This window comes from Accipiter gentilis, chromosome 23 (assembly GCF_929443795.1).
Source record: "Accipiter gentilis chromosome 23, bAccGen1.1, whole genome shotgun sequence".
Lineage (NCBI taxonomy): Eukaryota > Metazoa > Chordata > Aves > Accipitriformes > Accipitridae > Astur > Astur gentilis.
Window position 1 is genome coordinate 23,189,117 of NC_064902.1, and position 12,175 is coordinate 23,201,291.

Genomic DNA, 12,175 nt, shown 5'->3' on the forward strand with positions numbered 1-12,175 from the left:
CAAACCTCATTTTTCATTAGCAATCAGCTGCAGCAAGCTCTAATTATTTCTGTTGCCTTGGACAGAGGGTCAGTGATGGGACAGATTAAAAATTGTACGCATTTTTTTCACCCTTTGTTTGCAAAATAACAGCTCAGGTCTTGAGGGCAGAGAGGGAACGGACCACCTGGTTCCGTACCCGTTGCTGACGCTGGTTCCTTTCCCCTGACCTGCAGGAAGGGACGGACACATCACTGCCATCGTTTTCTGATGCCTGTTGCTGAATTTGTTCGGCCCCCGTATGAAAGACAATCGGAGCTGTCATCCTGCCCCCATTTATACTCAGCGCTCCATTTCCAGTAAGTCCTCTCCTCCGCGGTGGGCTGGGTCTGCAGCATCCCAGCGGACCCTCAGGATGGCCCAGCGGATCGTGGCCGTCAACGCCAGGTTTGCGGGCTCAGGCGCGATATACCGAGAAGGCCACGGCGAGCGGGACAAGCTAAGCATCTGCTTTTCGGGGGCTCCGTGTCACTGCTACAGCGCTGCGTTGTTTCTGCCGGAGATGCAGCCGGGATCTCGTAAAGAGATTTTTTTTGTTTCTCATAAACCTTGCATTTACGGCTAGCAGATTTCTGCGAGGCTCCGACTCCCCTCAGGATTCCTCCTGGTAACGAGACGCACCTTCAGCTGGCGGGGAGCCTTAAAAGGCCCGTCTCCATCGCCCGTACAAAATCTCTTTGTGCTCTCACGTAATGCCTCCTGACCTCAGATTCCTCCCGAGGTGGAGCGGACCAGGACTCTCGCAGGCGATAGCAGAGGCTCTGTGCTGGGGTTCTGCCATTACCTTATCTCGGCAAACGCGCCCTTTATCTGATGAGCTTGCCTCTGCTTGTTCAGCGTTCAGCGGGGAGGGGGGGATGACCATAGCCCTTCGAGAGGGGCGGTTTGCTTTGGCAGGTACACCTTGTCATAACCGCGCTCCGCGTTTTGCAACAGCTGGCATCCAAGAACCGCGGGCGCTTTGCAAAAGCGTGAAACGTCCTAAACCCCTCTGCCGTACCGGCACGTACCTACCGCCGGTTTTGGGGTGACGCCGGGTTATTTTTTATTTACTTTTCCCCCAAAGTTCCGACCCTGTGGGCTGAATTCCCCCCGCGTGTTCGCCCCTCTTTTGCTTCGGGGGGGTGGGGTTGGGGGGTGGGGTCAGAGATTGGGGTTGGGGTGTAGGGTCAGGGATTGGGGTTGAGGTTCGGGGTAGGGTTTTTTGGTTTTTTTTTGCCAGATCGGTAAGACGCAGCAGCCGGTACCCCCCCCCCCCCCCCCCCCCCCCATCCGCGCCGCTCGCTCCCTACCGCACCCCCGGCACGGTTTCAAGGCCCGGTGTGTCCCCGTCCCCCCCCCCCCCGCCCTCTCCCCGGACTGGAGACACCGTCCCCAGCCGCACACGCCGGCGGGGCCGATGGCGGAGGGGGGGGGAACACACACACACACACACACACACGGAGGATCCCGCCGGGACACACACGTGCGAGCTTTGCCGGGGGGGGGGACACATACACACACACACACACACGCGCGCGGCCCCGCCTCCCCCCCGCCCCCCCCCGGCACGTTGCGCGGCGGCGGCGGCGCTGCCGCCACGTGAGGCTCATGTGACGGGCGGGGGGGGACGGGGACGGGAACGGGGACGGACCGGGCGGGGGGGGGGGGGGGGGGGGGGGCCGTCCGTGCCCGCCCGCCCCGTCGGCCGCCAGACGTGCCGGCAGTCACAGGGTAGCGCACGTCGCCTCCCGTCCACCCACTCGCCCGCATTTAACCCGGCCCGCCGCCGCTCCGCCGCTCCTCAGCCCCCAGCAGGCGCGGACGAGGGATGAGCAGCCCGTCCTGAGGGTCTTACTCTTCCCCCCCTCCCCCCCAATTCCCCGGTTTCCCCCCTACCCCACCCCCCCCCCTCCACACACACACACACACCCCCCGTTCGACGGTTTTCGGCGAACCCCTCCGCCATGGAGCGGATCCCCAGCGCGCAGCCCCCGCCCGCCGTCTGCCTGGGCAAGCTGCCCGCCCTGGAGAACGGCGACGTGCCGGGGTAAGGCGGACGGGACGGAGCGGCGGGACCGGGAGGGGGGGGGGGGGGGGGGTTGCGGAGTGGCCCCCAAGGTTTTGGGGACGACGACGACGGGGACAGAGGGATAATTTCGCTGCTTTCGTTTCGCCCGTGCAGGCTGGACTTCGCGCACATGTACCAAGTTTACAAGCCCAGGAGGGGGTTAAAGAGGAGCGAGGACAATAAGGTAAATTGGGGGGGAAAAAAATTAAGGGAAGGGGAGGGGGGGGGGGAAGTTTTCCCGCTGGGGCAGCTCATCCCGCAAGAAGCGATGGGTGTCCCGTGTCCCCCCCCCCCCGGTCCCCCGCCGCCTCCCCGGCCGCGGAGCGCTGACCCGCTCCCGCTGCCTTCGCAGGAGACCTACAAGTTGCCTCACCGGCTGATAGAGAAGAAGAGACGCGACAGGATCAACGAGTGCATCGCCCAGCTGAAGGACCTGCTGCCCGAGCACCTCAAACTGACGGTAAGCGGGAGCGGACCCCCCCACACACACACCCCCCCCCGGGAGCGGACCCCCGGCACCCGCCGATGCCGGCGGGGCTGGACCCAGCCGCTGACAGCGGTTCCCCGGCGGCCGGGCCTCTGCCTCTCGTTTCTGCGGGGATTTGGTGGGTTTGAGGTTTTGGTTGGGGTTTTTTTAAAATTTATTTTTCTGCCCCCCCCCCCCCCCCCCCCCCCAGCCTTGTGTCCCGTGCCCCACGCCCCAGGCGGGCTGTAATCGCGTCCCAAACTTCCCCGGGAGGACTCCGGGAGGTGCGGGGATCCTGCGGGAGCTGCCCCCACCCCCCCCCCCCGCCGCTGGCGGCCGAGGGGAGCCCCCGGCCGGATTCCCCTGTGCTAAGGTCGCGATGCCGGCAGGGGCAGCAGCGCAGATAAACAAATTACTTCTCTTTGAACTATGCGGCTGGTCCGAAAATACCCATAGGATTCCGTGATAGGCTTTCCTGGAGCCTGCCGTTTAACTTAATTTTCATGGAATATTGTCGTTCATAGTCCCGTACCGTTCGGGATCAAGGCGCTGCCCTTAAGCCTTTTCTCCAAACCGCGTCGGTCCTTCCGCTCTTTTTGGGAAAACGTTGGCCGCCCCGTCAGGCTCCTGCGTGCGTGGCCGACCCCACGGCAGGCGCCAACCTGTCCCTTTGCTTTCAGACGCTAGGTCACTTGGAGAAGGCTGTGGTTCTCGAGCTCACCTTGAAGCATGTGAAAGCACTAACCAATCTCATTGAGCAGCAGCAGCAGAAAATAATTGCTTTGCAGAATGGTTTACAAGCCGGTGAGTATTCAAATCGTATCGTGTGAGAACCTGCGTGCGCTTGACGGACTTTCTCTCGGAGTCTTTGAAATGCAGTTGTGACACTTCGTTCCTGAGAAGGGAGGAGGCGGGAGTTCTTGCCTTTAATCGCCGTCATTTTCTCTTGCCTGGCTTACGAGCTTTTGCAGAAAAAGATGCGTTTCTCAGGATGGTCAATGTAGAGTGCCCTGTGGAGTTGTTTTGAAATTAAATTGGATTTTAAGTAGTTTTATTTAAAGCCCAGGTTTGCTGTGAGGTTCTCTCCGAAACCATTTGAATCTTCCCAGTCGTGTTCGTGAGCTTTGGCTCAAACCCAGTTTTTGTTTGTTTGGGTTGGGTTTTTTTCTCTGAAAAATACATATAAATCTGCTCTTTATACACGCCTTGTTTAGGTGTCTGTCAAGGAGCTAGCCCGTGTTCTGCAGGCAAAGAGGGGACCCAGTGTGTCAGCTTATCGTGCTTTAGATGTACTTCCTCCTTCTGTTTTCACATGTGGCACTCACGTGAATCTGATAAAGTAAAATTTAGTTTTTCTGAAGAGCCTTCCACCGCTCTGACAGCCACAGGGAGTGCAGTAGAGCTTCAAGCTGAAGCAAAATCGCCCGAGGTTGGCGGAGCTGCTGGCGGGTAGACGTGCTGCGGGAGCTCTGCCCGGAGGTGAAGGGCGAGTTGCGCTCTGCCTTCCCCGGGGTGTTTCCCAGAGAAGGCACCAGCTCGACTCACTCACTCCTTTGCTCCGTACTTCAGCACCTGTTGAAGGTGGCATATACAGTAAATACAGAACTGAAAAAGAGGTTTAAAGTTGCCACCTGAAAGCGGACGGACGGATGTTCAAATAAAAACGTACGCTTATGCAGAAGTCGAGGGAATGTATGCAAAGTTCAGGCTGACCATCAAGTTCACCTCTCTAGCTGTGCTGTAACTGAAGTTTAATATCACCTCCAGCCCGCCTCGAAGAGGGCAGCGGAACTATTTAGCACGTTGTTAATTTTTAATTTCTTTCTGTTAATGTTTCCTCAGGTGACCTGTCATCAAGAAACCTTGATTCCAGCCAGGAAATGTTTCGATCCGGTTTCCAGATGTGTGCCAAAGAAATGCTGCAATACCTGGCAAAGCACGAGAACGGCAAGGACCTGAAGTCGTCCCAGCTGGTCAGCCATCTGCACCGAATGGCCTCCGAGGTGCTCCAGGGCGGAGCCGGCCGCAAGTCCGGAGACATCCCTCCTAAAATGGTGGACTTGAAAGAGAAACCCGTCTCCTTGACCAAAACAGCAGAGGGACATGGGAAAAACTGCGTGCCTGTGATCCAGAGGACATTTGCTCACTCCAGCGGGGAGCAGAGCGGCAGCGACACAGACACGGACAGCGGGTACGGGGGAGAGCTGGAGAAAAGTGACTCCAAATCCGAACAGCAGTATTTCAAAAAGGATACCGAACTCAAGTACGCTGTCCAGGAGAGAATAAGCTCTATTAAGCAGGAGACTGAGGACCCGCCGGCCAAAAGGAGCAGGCTGGAGTCGCCGGAGGACGAGGGCCCTTTTGGCAGCGACATGATGGGCTCTTCCAGCAGCTTCCTGGGCCCCCACGCTCACCAGCCCCCCTTGTGCCTGCCTTTCTATTTGATCCCACCATCCGCGACAGCCTATCTGCCCATGCTGGAGAAGTGCTGGTACCCGGCGTCCGTACCTGTCTTGTACCCCAGCCTCCCAGCCTCTGCTGCAGCGCTTACGGGGTTCATGAACCCCGATAAAATCTCCCCGCCTCTGCTGATGCCCCAGAGACTCCCTTCTCCTGTACCGGCCCATTCCCCTATCGACTCCTCGGCTCTGCTTCAAGCTTTGAAGCAGATTCCTCCTTTGAACTTGGAAACCAAAGACTAAGCGCAGTGTGACTTTTTTTTTCCTTTTTTTTTTTCCCTTTTGTTTTTTTTTTTTTTCCAGTTTGAGACTGTTTCACTTTTATATATTGGCTGGACTGAGGTGTGGGGTTAAGGTTCACTGCGCGTAGGAAGCTAAATCCCCTTTTCTCTGACTTGTCAGGTAGCTTGGAGAGGGATGAAGGATGCGCCCAGGTTAGCGATTCAGAACTACTTCCAAAAGAGAAAAAAGAAAAAAAAAAAAAGAAAAAAAAAAAGAAGGGTTTTGTGCTTTACCCCTCACCTTCTTCCCTCTCCGCATCCACAGAACAACAGTTGACTCGGTCAGCTGCGACTATATTGCAAAGCTGTGAAAAAGTATTCCATTAGGCAGACTTGGTTTTAGGGTCTGTGAATATAAAAATACGGTACTTCTCATAACGGCTTTTAAGGCAACGGCCCCACTGCTGGTGGTTTGAGCTGAACTGATTCGGTGCCCCATCAGTCGCCAGCGTCTGAGTGATCAGTGGTGGTGGCGATGCCACCGAAAGCGTAGGAGGAGCAGAGCAGCAGTCACTGCTTGGTCATGCACAGTCAGGTAGACTTAAGACGGGTTTCTCTCCACACCTTTGCTGATATATATATATATATATATATATTATTTTTTTTTAAGAAATAAAAGGTAGATGCTGCTTGGAAGCTTTACATGGCGTACATCTAATAAATAAATTAACACGCGCCCCTTCCTGTAACTTGAGCTGCTAGTTTGGGCCGGGTAGGGGAGAAAATATCCCAAGGATCACTTCGCTTGTTGCACCTGACTCCAGGCCTCTCTCTCGTTGCTGCTGTACAGTTTCGCCGGGTCTGGTCTACTGGAAATCAAAATGGTTTTATGAGTCCCGCCAGCAGGGGCGAGCAGCCGCTTCCTGACCGGGGCGGGTCGAGAGTTTCGTGCAAGAGGGAGCAGTTCAGCCCAAGTCGACAGCACGATGCCCGCTGAATATGCCCCCGTCAGTGCCTTTGAAAAATTAAAAGGCTGGGATTTTCAAAGGAGTCTAATCCCGCTGGGGTTTGAGCATCTAAATTCCTTAGTCTCCTTGGCAAACCCTGGCCCACATTACTGTATTAAAGAAAGAGGGTTAGGGTGTTGACACTTGTCCCATTAGACTGCGAGGGTCTTTCTCTGCAGAGGAACATCATGTCCAATTTGGCTTTTTTTTAATTTAAAAAAAACCACCCCAAACCAAACTTCACTGCAAAATGCAGTGCTGGTTTGTGGTGGTTTTTTTTTTCCCTTACTGGTTTTGAGAACTCGTGTCCAGAAACCCTGTTGTATGGATTTTCATTTCTCCCTCCCATTGCACCAGCTGTTGAGATGCACTATGCTTGATTGCAGATTGTGTTCTAACGTTTATTTTGTTGTTGTTTTTTTGGTTTTGTTTTTTTTTTTTTTGGTATACAGTTGTTGCCTTTATTTGTAAAATCCTGTTATAAATATATATATATTATATAAATATATTAAAAGGTAAAACGTTTCAGATGTCTATTATTTGTATAACTACTTGAGCATAAAGAAGTGAGAAATATGAATGTATTCTTGTTTCTGGGTTGTCTTTTGTTTTTCTGAGGAGAAGAATTTTTTGTTTTTCTCTAGGGAGAGGTACAGTGTTTATATTTTGGAGCCTTCTTCAAGGTGGGATATTGTACATATTTTTATCTTGAGTAAATGTTAAGTAGTTGTTTAAAAATACTTAATAAAATAATTCTTTTCCTGTGGAAGGGTTTGCCTCCTGTGCTTTTAAACGTTTGAGCAGGGTCATTTCGTGTGGTCCGATCCGGCAGCCGATGTTCCAGTGCCCGATGGCAGCTCAGGGTCCCCTTACCCGCGTCCCCAGGGATATTTCTCTATTTCAACTCCCTTGGCACCTTCAGGGATTCTTCTCCTTCCCGATCCGAGAGAGGTGCCAGGAGAGCCTGGCTGGCTTTTCTGCTTTCTCCTTATTTCACTTTGTTCTCCAAGGGCCTGGCTTTTCGGCTCATCCGCCCCCAGCTCAGCGGGGCGCGGGGAGGAGGCAGCCCCTCGCCGCGGAGGCTGCATCTTCTCTGCAGGCTTTGCCCGTTATCTGGAGGGAAAAAAACCCGACCTTTTCACACCGATGGCACGTTTGCTGCGCCAAGCATCCCTCGGCCCCGCGCGGCAGCCTCGCGGAGCCGATGCCTCTGCTCCTGCGCCGTGGGGCTGCCCAGGGACGGTGCCCACTCTCCCCTTGAGCATCCTCCGAACGTGTCTCTGCCGGGAAAAGCCCCGGTTGCCTCCACGGCGGGGAGGGACGGCCACCGCGCTGCCGCTGAGCGCCCGGGGCAGGGACGGATCCTGCCTGTGCCGGGAAGGAACTCGTGCCACCCTGCGCCGCGTGCCCCGGCACGCTGCCGCGCTTCTCCCGCCGGCTCCCGCCACCGTTTTACTGGTTTGGGATTTAGAATCGCTGGCGTGGGCCAGCAGCCCGGTGCCTCTTCGCTCGTGCCGCTGCGGAACGGGCTCGGGGTGGGAGGGGGACGCGTCGTATGTGTCCCGAAGAGGGGCTCCTTCCCTGCCCCTCCAGCACCGACGCGCCGTTTCTGGCCCCCGTGCAAAACGGAGGAGACCCCAAACCTTTCCCCAAAGGCAAAAAAAAACGGGCGAAGCGTGGCTCTGGCCTGTGAGGGACGGACGGGTGGGAGGGAGGACTCGGGAGGACCAGGCTGCCTACGCGTGGATGGGGCACGGGCGCTTCTGCGGGAGATTTCGGATTTTCACAACGCAGATGAACCACAGAACGTGGCGAGAGGTTGAATGCCCGGCGGCGAGAGCGCTGCTCGGTCCTGGGACCCCGCTGGAGGAGAAGGGGGTGCCTGGGGGGCTGCTGTTGGACTGTGGTTAGCGTTAGCTTAAAGTAAGGCCAGCTTAAGTCGTGCTAGACAAAAATACAGGGCCGCTCGTATTAATTTATTTGGGGACTCCATACCTCCCGATGTTTATGTTGTGTTTGTTTTTAATTAGGTCTAAATATTGATCTCGCTGAAGACAACTGTAAGTAACCCCATTTTGGGGACAGCATTTGGTGCTCAGCGCGGCAGCATTTACAGCCTCGTTAGCGGCTGGATTTCTGGCTCGTTGCCACGGTTCTCGTTCCCCTCCGGTCTCCATCTTCTGACCCACCTTGTCGTATGGTGGGAGGACTCACAGAAGCTCCAGCTCCTCAGTCAGGGCAGAAAAAAAAAATTGTAAAAAAACCAAAAAAGTGGAAGAGATAAGGTTTATAGAGGAAGCGAAGGCTAATGACAGGCTGGGGCTTTTCTCCGCCGCCCTGGCCCGGCGCCAGCGGGACAGGTGAGTTCTCCGGGACAGAGCGGGGTCCGGTGGCCCTCGGCCGTTCCCGGCCGGCGGCGCGGAGCGGGGTCTGCCCTGCCTGCGGACCCCCACGCCGGAGCTCGGGCAGCGCCCCCCTCCCCGGCTCCTTGCCGTCCCTCTGCGCCCACTGCGGGGATGCCCCACCGCCATCCCACCGCAGCATCGCCTGCGGGGCAGAGCCGGCACCGCTGCATCCCGGTGGGAGAAAGCGGCGAGGGGGCGACGGAGGAAGGCGATGGAGGAAGGCGATGGAGGGGCCGAGCTCCGGCACGGAGCCAGGTCGCGGCAGCCCGTGCCGAGTTCCCGGGGACTTGTTTTCATGGTCTCACCCAGCTCTGACCTGCCTCAAATGTTGACACAATGTCACGTTTCCGACTGCAGTCTTTCATGTGCAGCCGGAGGCTAAATACGGCTGCTGGTTCCTGGAAAAAGACGTGCCTGGCACCCTTTCAGCAGAAACCCGATCCCCATGCAGGCTTGGCACAACAGCTGAATAACATGGCAATAACTCTTTCAGCAGCATTTCAACCCATAAATAGGGCTTCCCGAGCGACTCCTTGAAGAAAGGCAAGGAGGGTACGGCGATTTTTAGAAAACGCAAAAAATTAAAGCCAGAGTGCGTGAAGAGCGAGTATGAGGAGGCAGCCCGGTCCGGAGCAGATCAAAGGAGATGGTGGAGATGCTGAGTGTGGTTTGGTTAATACGAGCGCAGGATTGCCTCAGAAGGAAAGAAATGCTCTTGAATTTTTTGATGTCTCGGTCCCGTTTTATACCAGCCCTGTGGAGGTAGGATAAGCGCCTTCCTGAATGCGAGGGCCCTTCCTAACCCCGGTGGGGACACGGAGACACATAATTTTAGCCTTTCACCACCTGTTTGGAAAGCTCCTATAACCGAATGCTGTGGTACTGGATGGTTTTTACAGGCATGTACCCCGGGAGCTGCTTATTTGCATTATGCATGGACCAGGGCCTAAAATAATCTGCAGTGACGCACATTTTTTTGCTGTGATTTTTTTTCCCTTTTCTTTTTTTTTTTCTTTTCTTTTCCAGGACTCCATATTTCTGAACGTGCCGTGACTTTTGAGGACCATGCATGGTTAACCAGCCCCAGGGCTCCCGAGTCCCTGAATCAGCACGTCCGCCTGCAGACACCGAGCCGAGGGGGAGCGCTCCCCGCAGCCATGACACGGCCACGGCGGGGAGAAGTGCCCTTCTGCTCTGCCCTGGCTTTCCATCTGCAAAGCGTGTAGCTGCAAGTGCCGCGTGTTTACAAATGCAGGCATTGCAAGATCCCTTGAACTGTGTCCTAGTACAAAAGAGGCTTTGAAACAAGAAACACGTTGTCATGGCATGTTCCAGGCCAGCAGCACCAGACTGAACCAGATAATTGCTGTTTCTGCTTTAGCTGCTTCATCGTGGAAAAAGCAGCAGGTCTTGAGCAAGTCTTTTTTCCCTTTAGACGTCTGGTGCGATGCTCGGGATGGAAGGAGAGGGTCGGGAATGCCCGGGCAGGCGGGGGCAGAGGCCGGTGCCGTGTACCGCTCCCGAGCTCCGCAGGGCTGGAGGTGAAATTACTCTGCTGGGGTCACGTCGCGTAACCGTAGCCAGCGGAGCCGGTGACACTGACTCTCGCTATGCGACACGGGGTGTTCGTGTTTTGTAACTCCGACTCGCGGCGTGCTGCCGGAGCCAGGAGATGCAGCTCTCACAGCTCCCCTCCGTGCTCCAGACCTTTCCCACTGCCCTTCTCCGAGCGCTTCATGGCACTTGAGAAGGATCCAAGTCCCTCTCAGTGGCAGCCGGCCAGGTAAAAGCTGCTAATTGGCCCCTACGCTGAATATGTCCGTTACAGCCCCTGGTCTCGATGGCTGGGCAAGCAGTACCTCTGCACTGCTAGAAATGGTGGGCGCGATGGAGGGGGTGCCTGCGCTCCCATGCTGGGGTTTTAAGAAATAGAGGGTAATATTTCTACCTGGCATTTTGAAATAATTTATTTCTTATACATTTCTCTTTCCCCCGGGTGTGTTTTTGCTCCGGGCACATTGCTCCATGAAGCCAGTTATTGTGCCATTACACCCAGTGCCTTTGGAAATGGCAAAACAGTAAAGCTCTGGCTGGGCAGGGCTTTTCACTGCATGTGCCTCGTTAAAAACTGCAAACGGGGGAAGCTGGGTAACACCACACAGCTGAGGGAAAACAAGAGGACTCTGGGACTAGTTTGCAAGAAGCAACACCAAGGAATGCCCCAAAATAACAAGACAGACCCCCCAGCTCCTCTTGTGCGTGCTGCTGCTCTCAGGAAAACAGGACCTGGATAGGGTCTGTCCCGGGCTGGTTGCTCCCGGCCTCCCCGTACCCGACTCCTTACACCCACACGGAGCCGCAATCCTGCCCGGGACCTGGGCTGCCGACGGGCCTGGGGCATGGCCGGGTTAAGGCAGGTCTGGTTAAGGCAGGTAAGTGTTTGCCGGAGGACGCCGTCCCTCGGCCGGTTCGGCGCTGTCCCGCGCCCGTGTGTGTCCGTTCGCCTCCGCGCCGGGCTGTGGCCGGAGAACCGCGTTCTCGGGGGGTGAAAATGCTGACCGGGGAAGAGCTGGGCCAGCCCTCTGCAGCCTTGGGCTTCTCCCATTTTATCTACTCCCCCGACCTCTGCTTTTTATTCCATTACCCAGGGCGGGATGCCACTTTATTGTTTTCTGAACAACGCTCAGGCCAAAAAATGGTGGTAGCGGTCTGTCGTTGCCAGAGCTGTCGCACAAGAAGGAAAAATTAGTTTTCTCTCTGCAATACAGCTTTATCTTTCCTTCAGCCCGTGGTGCTGCTGGAAGTATTGCAACCTTCCTTTCCCCCGTGCGGGGCTCTCCCGGTAGCCTTGCTGTGTGTCTCCTTTTAGTGGCAGCTAGAAAAAAGGAAAAGATATATTCTGCTTTGAAAGTACTGATGAATATGCAAATAGTTGGGCCTGAAATATTACTTATCCTTGTCACGGGGTATGCACGGAGTTCGTATTTGCACTTTTGCCTGAGGATGTATACAACATGAATGTGGAGCTGAGCAGCTTACGGAAGATTTAACTCTTATTTCTATTCTTGACGCTGAATCATTAATAAGGTTATGCCTATGTTCAGGGCCTTTCCCAGCGCGCTCCTCCTGCTGCAGGGGGGTTTGGAAACCTGCCGGCAGAGTTCTACTTCAGCTATCGATTGGTGCGCAGCAGGGTAAAATTTCATCGCGAATGGAAGGCAGTCGCTGATGATTATCGTGTGGTATTAACACGTGTCGTTGTGAAATTGGTGTGATTTGAGATGAAATGTGACCTATGGGCATAGACAACCACATTCTAATGTATTCTAGCTGCATTACGCTGCACGGGTAACGCCGGGGCTTGACGAGCTATTACTGTTGCTGGTACCATGCTGATTAAAAACCCCGGCTTGCTCCTGCTCCCATTGAAATCGGTGGGAGGTCTGTCATTGCCTTCAGTGAGTGCTGGACCGCATCCAGATTTCACATCATAGTATGCATTATTCCATAGGATTAAAGAGGTGCAGG

The 12,175-nt window shown here is 55.2% G+C and overlaps 2 protein-coding genes across 2 annotated transcripts in view; both read left to right on the forward strand.

Annotated features, from left to right (window-relative positions):
• The first annotated feature begins 1,360 nt into the window (after positions 1–1,360).
• Positions 1,361–12,175, forward strand: part of ARL8B (ADP ribosylation factor like GTPase 8B) — a 45,815-nt gene continuing 35,000 nt past the window's right edge. The window contains exon 1 of the mRNA XM_049826257.1: positions 1,361–1,375. The gene's annotated coding sequence lies outside the window, so the exon portion shown is untranslated. The remainder of the gene's footprint in view (positions 1,376–12,175) is intronic.
• Positions 1,940–7,011, forward strand: BHLHE40 (basic helix-loop-helix family member e40). The gene is made up of 5 exons (XM_049826256.1): positions 1,940–2,068; positions 2,204–2,273; positions 2,442–2,549; positions 3,236–3,359; positions 4,398–7,011. Exons 1-5 carry the CDS (start codon positions 1,986–1,988, stop codon positions 5,255–5,257), a joined length of 1,245 nt encoding a protein of 414 aa, XP_049682213.1. The 5' UTR covers positions 1,940–1,985; the 3' UTR covers positions 5,258–7,011.

Bases quoted from the DNA above. Each gene is read 5' to 3' on its own strand.
- BHLHE40 (XM_049826256.1), top strand. From the start codon at position 1,986: ATGGAGCGGATCCCCAGCGCGCAGCCCCCGCCCGCCGTCTGCCTGGGC. The intron at 2,550-3,235 runs GTAAGCGGGAGC...CTTTGCTTTCAG, and splicing joins CCGAGCACCTCAAACTGACG to ACGCTAGGTCACTTGGAGAA. The intron at 3,360-4,397 runs GTGAGTATTCAA...ATGTTTCCTCAG, and splicing joins GCAGAATGGTTTACAAGCCG to GTGACCTGTCATCAAGAAAC.